Raw genomic sequence first — 7,902 nt, 5'->3', positions numbered from 1 at the left:
TGTTCTCAAACACCCCCAGTCTATGTTCATAACCACAAGACTGAATTAATATCCCAAAGCACTGGTAAGTATGAGAGTTAATTTATAAAGCCCAATACACTTTCTGAGTTGGAACTCACACAGTAACAACAACATCCAGAAACTTAGATCATGATGGAAATCTTCTGGCTTGTATCTGACAGGAGAATGATTAAAATTACGAATGTATGTGACCAATATCAATTACCACATTTTTTCTTCGTGTTGATATAAATAAATGTTGTTTATTAAAATGCTAGTTTCTCACCTTGCCACTGTACTTGCTGTTGGTGAGAGCTTCAGGGGCCATGAAGGCGGGTGTACCAGCCGTGCTGCTCAGGGCTGCGTCATTGCCAAGAAACTCATTGCAGACACCAAAGTCTGCAATCTGGACGCGCCCATCCTCACTCAGAAGCAGGTTGGATGGCTTGATGTCTCGGTGGATGATACGCTGATAGTGCACTACAACCAGAGGGTCATGAATTTGGCGCTATGTAAGAGTGGTTCTCAACATTTTAAGCACAAAACCTCAGACCCTAATTGAAATATGGCATAATAATTTTGTTCAAAAAAATGATTTAGTCTAATTTCAATTTGCATTCGTAAGTTTAATCTTAGATCAATGAATATTTTTATTTTCAAAACTGTACGTAAATGGAAAACAATTGTTACTTTAAAAATAATGTAGCAGATTGAAGGATATACAATCCAAATTCACATTTGAGTTCACCTCAAACTTTACTGATGCAAGCATTGATGCTATATAATTGTTAGAAGTTTTGAGATTTTCTGCTTTGTGGAAGAAAGAGTAAACTATAAGTCACTTTAAACATCACATCTTTTGCAATGCGTAGTTTTAATCAGTCCTTACTGGGATGGGGATACATTTCACAATGTACAACACAAGCTATTGCGTTGTAAAACTCGGTGACTTCTACAGTTCAATGGTAAAATCAGAATTTTGTGCACACTTACGTGAAAAATATTACTAAGACAATGGCCTCTTACATGCCTTCCAGAGTGCCATGCCCCCTACGGTGAAGAAGTTTGGAAAGGGTATACTCCAGAATGTAGTACATAAAATTACTAATGGCGTCCTCTGAAGTTTATTAAGCAGACTTAAAAATGGGAAGTGCAAAATACAAATCAATATAAATCTGCCAAGTCAAATTTAACTAAATCTGTTAAAGCATTTACGGAATACAGTATAAACGTTCAATTTATAGCCTTATGTGAAACAAAGCTTTATCATGATGGAGTAATATGTCTGAGAGATGGAACTGTCCAGCAGATTCAGTGAATTTTTTTATATCAAATTTTAAGTGAATTTGCCAAGCAGTTTAGTCTCGGATACCAGGATACAAACAGACTGATGGATACAACCTCGATACAAAGTGTTATTTTGTTTACTTTTTAAATAACCCCTGGAAACGTAAAGTTGGTCCGGGGTCTAAACACAAATCCACAACAGCACACAGAAGGCATGGAGATATCAGCCCATGTGTTCTAGATACCCCTGTTTTATGGAGTTTCACACTCCACTTACTTTATGCTCAGAAGAGAGACCTCAGATATCATGAGATGGGAGGCTGGGGAGCATCAGAATCAGTTTACAGAGGGTGGAAGAGAAAAGGAAATAAGTACGTCCCATCAGGAATTACAGTGCAGTAATCCAAATTATATTCTATCATTTCAAACAATGAGCTCCCTGTTTTGTGGCTTGATTCTACAAGATTTTCCAACCAAAATTGTGCACACATGTCTTTGTCCTAACATTCATAGACATGCCTATGCCACCTTAGTCACCTTCATTTATTCTACTTAACAATAAGATAGCAAATATAGATATAACATTAAGATCTGGGGCTGTTTACATATTTCATCTTGAGAATCTTTCTTCAACTTCTGAATAATATTCCTACACTGAATTAAGTAGACAGAATATGGGCCGCACCATAGCTCAAGCAGTTAGTCACTGGCTTCCCACTGCGGCGGCCTGGGTTCGGTCCCGGGTCTGGTCAAGTGGGATTTGTGGTGGACAAAGTGGCGCTGGGGCAGGTTTTCTCCGAGTACTTCGGGTTCCCCTGCCAATCTTCATTTCACCAATTGCTCCACAATCACCCTCACCTATAATTTGGGGCTGGTACAATTGTGAGATTCTGGCATTATCCGTCATTAATATCGTCAACTATTGTGAAATTAATGAATGGGGTGGTCATGGATACACTTCCATGGCAAACTCGGTAAATTCTCATCACTGCAGTAAGGGACAGTGAGATACTTAAAAAAAAGAATTTGGATTTTGTATAAAGTCTCCATTATTTTTGTCTGATTAAAAAAAATAATAATTTTGTCAACAGATTTTGGTAAATCTTCCCAGCATAAACTGTCATGAAAATTCATCAAGTGGGAGTCAAGTTGTTTCATGCAGGCAGACTGATGGACAGACATTATGAAGCTAAGAGGTACTTTTCACAATTTTGGTGAACATGACTAAGAAGTGAATGCTGAAAATGATATAAATCCTTGTAATGTAATTTCCTCTATTCTTGGATTAATTTGTAGCTGTGGTAGCTCCACAGTCTTTGAATGATTACCATATTTTATGAGGCTACTAAGATCACAAGAATTGAATTGAGCATAGCAGAGTTCTTGTGAGTGATAAGCCCAAATAAGCGATCTAGTGGTTTTCATCTATTACAAGCTACTTCTTGGTGTGGAGAGGACAGATGAGTCCTGGTTGGTCGAAACAAGTTCCCATGTGAAAGAGAATAAGATGAGATATCGCTGCAGTACCCCTCAGTGTAAGCCTCTGTACAGACCAGGACAACTCCATAAATATTAAGAAACAGAGAATGTTATGTATATATGGACATGTCCAAATATTCTTAGATTTTAAAGGGTTCTGATGATGGTGTATAACACTCAGAATTACTGGGTTTTGGACTTTTTCCCATCATCCAGTAGAAAAAGTCCAAAAACCCAATAATTCCAAGTATTCTTGTGATACCAATATATATACATATTATTCTTCTTTATTCTAAATTGTAGACCTATATCATTTTTTATCATGTCTACAAGAAGTGTTGGAGGAATACACCTATTAACATCATCACATCTGCCTGTCTGCATGTAACCACTCAATTATTGCTAGACAGATTTCCATAAAATTTAATGTTGGGATTTTTCACTACATTTATTAAGGATATCCAATTTGACAGAAATAACAGACACTTTAGATGAAGACCTGTGTGTATCTTCACTCACATGTCCCTAATATTGATCAGAATAAAATATATTTCAACAAACTTTGCAGAGAAAAATGAAACATATATTTTATGCCTAATGCAGCGATCCCATTAGAACTGTTACATAATGCATACATTTCCTAACTTCTTAGTACTATCATTTGGGTCCCTCCAGCCTCTTGTAAAAAGTAGGCAGTTGTCATTAAACAAATGGATATGTAGGAGTTTGAGGCTCCCACAGCAGTGAATTTGAAGAGTTCTATCTTCTGAGATATAATGCAATGTAATCCATTGAAACTCAACCAGTTTCTTTCTGGAGAAAGGTGTCACCAAAATTTTCAGGGCTGATGAATAAGCCAAGCAAGAAACCAACATGAAGCAAGTAGCAAGCAAAGAGTCAGGTGACTTTCAAAGGACTACAAAGCCTTATATCATGATAGACAAAACTTTTCAAATGACTGGATACTCTGGAGTGAAACCGTTGGTTATTGAACATTACCTCTGAGCGTCACAAAGCCCAATACAATAAACCAAATGTTCAAATACGAGACAGACACTCACGATACTCAATGCCCATGACAACATCACGAAAGTATTTCCAGGCCTGCTCCTCAGTGAGTGGTGTGTCTGTTGGCACCTGCAACACCTCCCCACGTTCAAGAAGCTCAAATGCTGAAAAGAAGAAATATAATATTTAATAAACTCTCTTAAAATTCAGTATATTTTATGATCCTGTTATACAGCGGTACATGGTAGCGTAGTTAGCTGAGGCATTATGCTACAAGCCGGAAGATCAGCGGTTCGATTACCGATGAGGTCACTGGATTTTTCAATTGACCTTATTCTTCCAGCCGCACTATGGCCCTGGGGTCGACTCAGTGTCTAACAGAAATAAGTACCAGGAATCTTCCTTGGGAGCAAAAGGCGGCCGGCACGTAAGGCTGACAATCTTACCGCCATCTGTGAGCCGATTGTATAGAAAATGTGGGAGCCTCGACGTCTCACAACCCTATGGGCCTCCACTGCCTGTTACAGGGATAGTTTTTCCTTTGAATTATCAACGGTTACATGTTTTACAAACTCTTCAGCATATGATAAAAGTAAGGCAAAGTTTCTCTTGTTCTCAATGAATTAAGCGCCACGCCGTGAAGACGTTTGGGGCAGTACAGTTATAGTTCTACCATTCTTTACCTCGGGGCTACATGGAAATGAGTCATCACCTTCACGTCCTGGCCGCTTTACCCCAGGGGAAAGAACCCCCTGTACCAATTATACAAGAGGCTGGGTGGGCTTCAGAGCCGGTCTCAACAGTGTAGAGAAGAGAAAAATTGTTTCCCCTGCCGGGAATCGAACCCTGTGTGATGATGACACATCGTTATACACGGAAGTAATGCTCCAAACATTCCTGACCTTTGAACTAGATGAAGATAAATGATCAGTTTCATGCCACTGTCGCCTTTCCACGAGGAAAGAGACCCTGATTCCCACTGGTGGTAGGCTGGGTGGGCCCCAAAACCGATTTGGACGCCGTGGAGAAGAAAAATATCTACCCCAGCAGAAACTGAAATTGATACTCGGGTATTCTAGCCTATAGCACAGTCAATGTAGTGACTGAACTAGGGAGCTGTGTGTGTTATGGGAGGACTTTTATTTTCTTGACTGGTTCCATGGCTTTGCGTTTCACGGCGACCGGTGCGCTACTTGCCGCGAGGCGCATGCGAATTTTGCAGATGAATCAGCATATATGGCGGCCCATAACTTTTCGAATGAAGTAGTTACAATTCACAGATCACAGGAGGTGTTGAAAATGCTGTCCCTATACATGTAGATATCCTTCGCAATTAATTATTTCGTTAAAAAACACAAGTACAACATTCCTTCTTGCACTTACAGCACACCAGACACCAACTTTCAGTAGATGGAACGGGACTTCATGGGTTAGATGTGGATTCCGTGACCTGCAGTAGAGATTATTTTGCGTATTTATGTATCCCTGCAAGTGAAACCACGCTACATCGGAAAAGAATGGCGATTGCGGTTCGACCTCACCTTCGACGACAGACTGTAGGAACCAACTGCAAAAATTAACCCTGATAAATGGATCGCGTGGCTGCAAGGCGTGCGTGGATTACTGTTGTTTTGTAGGATCTAAGCTTCAGCAATTGTGTTGCCGTTCTTGCACTAGACTTTGACACTCCAGTCTCTTGATCTAGACGTTTCAGTGATTTTCTAGGCGTATATTCAAGTGTGGCCCCTATGGCAGCTAACTTATCACTAAACACTCGACGTTTACGTTTTTGTTTCTTGGGTGTTAAGAGTCCCGTTGTTCTAAGTTTATTCACCAAACTGTGAATTTTTTGTCTGCTGGCGATCCTTACATTACGAAATTTACGTTGAAATCTTCGCCGACACTTTGTATTATATATATATTTCACATAGGTGCCGTAGAGAAATACACGTTGCTGTGAAGTATACCGCACGGTGACGTACCGCACTGCTCACTAAATGGGTAATGGAGCTGTAACTGCTGCCTACTGCTGACAAATCATAAACAAATTACCATGCATGAACCACATTGCTAGCCGTGAAACATAATGCCGACAAATGGTCCACAAGTTAATTACTTCCCTTCATTCCAAACGTTATCGGTTGATTCATCGCCAAAATTCCTATGCGCCTCGCAGTCCGCGGTGGATAGGTCGCTGTGAAGCGCAGAGACGTGAGACGGGAAAACAAAGTTTAGAAGTTCTTTGAGAAAATAGAGATCATATTGGGCTGATAAGAACCAAGATTTACGATTACTCGAAAACGTTTAATGTTTAATGTTCGTTTAATGTTCATTTCGTACACTTTTTGCAAAAACAGTTAACAAATAAGTTACTTCAGTCAGAGTACAACTGATGATGCATTTCCGACAGCCCAAGAACGAGAACCTGCTTCTCACCCAGATAGAGATGGTCCTCCACGGGGTCGTCCAGTACCTCGAACAGCTTCACAATATTCGGGTGGTGCAACTTCTTCAGAATCGCGATCTCTCGGTAGACTCGGTCCAGGGGATTCACCGGCGACTTGTTCCTATTAGGAGCCGCCCGGCCTGCAGACAGAAAGAGAGATTCTCTATAAACACAGCCCCTTCTTGCAGCATGTCCCTCCAGTAATTCATTCTTTTTCTAATGAAGCTTGATCTTAGCAGGAAAATAAAACAGCGAGGGAAAATGGGGATTTGGAATAGACTACAAAAGAGGCCCTCAACTGCTGCTTGTCAGAAGCTTGTTCAGTACGAGAATACTCATAACCTATTTTTCGAAAATTTAGTGTTTGACCAGTTCTTCCACTAAGCCCTTCTTGTAGGACGGGAAAGATCGAACAAAGATTAAGAGAAAGGGGGAGGGAGGGGAACAGGAGATTAGGAAGTAGAAGTATGAGGAAGGGGAAATAAAAGAAGGAAACTAAGAAGAGAAACTGGAAGAAGGTTAAGGTAAATAAGATAAAGCTATCCCTATAACAGGCCGTGGGGACACATAGGTTTGTGAGACATCGAGGCTCCCACATTTTCTAGACAATGGGCTCACACATGGCGGTGAGGTTGTCAGCCTTACGCACCAGCCGCGCTTTACCCCCAGGACGATCCATGGTACTCATTTCTGTTAGAGGCTGAGTAGACCCCAGGGACATATTGCGACTGGAAGGATTAGATCAACTGAAAATTCCAATAATCTCAATGGGAATCGAACCCACGACCTTGTCCCCTGAAGAAGAGGGGAGAAGAAGAAAAGAGGTGGAATATAAGAAGAAAAGGAAAAAGAAGATAATGAAAAGAGGAATAGAAGGCAAGAAAAAATGAAAGAAGAAATTAGAAGGATGTAGGACGACGAAGAAGAGGAATATTAAGATGAAGGACTCGAGAAAACGCCATGTTTTTATGTTGTCTCTATATCTGACGATTTTGGTCTGAAAATGTAACGAAACCACCGACTCCCTTTCATCGTGTCGCATAGGCAACTCCTCCGACAGCATTGTGATGCGTATAGTCTGAAATGCAGGCGGAATGCTACTCACCGAAGATTCCAGCCTTCTTCAGCAGTTTCTTCTTGGACAGGATTTTCATGGCCTGAAACAAGGAACACTGCTCAGATTTTGGCGAAACTCAAGTAACATAGACCTCCGGTTATAATGCATGTTCACATCCTCAGGTTATTCGTGGTTATCCTCAGTTCCTGCAAGGAGATGACGGAATTGTGCATTTCAACACACCACGACCAATTTCTTCTATATTGTTCCCCAGTCACTTATCATAACCATCCTGCCATCCTACGATCAACGCCATAAAACATATAGGTGGAGAAGCGTCACTAAAAAGCCAAAAACCAAGGTTCGAGAAAGAAAATATATTTGTAGTTTACTTAATGATTTTTCAGCGGCCTCCGTAGTCTAGGAGTAAGGTTCCCACCTCATGATTCAAGATACGCGGATTCAAACCCGGCGGAGGTCGTGGAATTTTTAAGGGCGGAAAAATTCAGGGAACTTAAGCCGTGGGTCCCGTGTCGTAGATTTACGGCACGTAAAAGATCCTCATGTCTCTAGGAGACCTCTGAGCTAAATTAGGCAAAACGTTTCTCGCCCAAGTAGTTTCCAG

At 40.8% G+C, this 7,902-nt stretch overlaps 1 protein-coding gene across 3 annotated transcripts in view; it reads right to left on the bottom strand.

The window, feature by feature from the left end:
* Positions 1–286: 286 nt before the first annotated feature.
* LOC111868329 (flocculation protein FLO11) overlaps positions 287–7,902 on the bottom strand; it is a gene marked incomplete at its 3' end in the record, with an annotated part of 242,484 nt that continues 234,868 nt past the window's right edge. For all 3 annotated transcript variants that reach the window (XM_023858884.2, XM_033753011.1, XM_023858882.2), the window contains 4 exon segments: positions 287–480; positions 3,828–3,938; positions 6,211–6,360; positions 7,326–7,377. In XM_023858884.2, coding sequence (XP_023714652.2) covers positions 287–480; positions 3,828–3,938; positions 6,211–6,360; positions 7,326–7,377 — 507 coding nt within the window.

Source organism: Cryptotermes secundus, unplaced genomic scaffold (assembly GCF_002891405.2).
Source record: "Cryptotermes secundus unplaced genomic scaffold, Csec_1.0 scaffold1368, whole genome shotgun sequence".
In the NCBI taxonomy this organism is placed as follows: domain Eukaryota; kingdom Metazoa; phylum Arthropoda; class Insecta; order Blattodea; family Kalotermitidae; genus Cryptotermes; species Cryptotermes secundus.
This window is presented reverse-complemented; position numbering and strand designations above follow the sequence as displayed.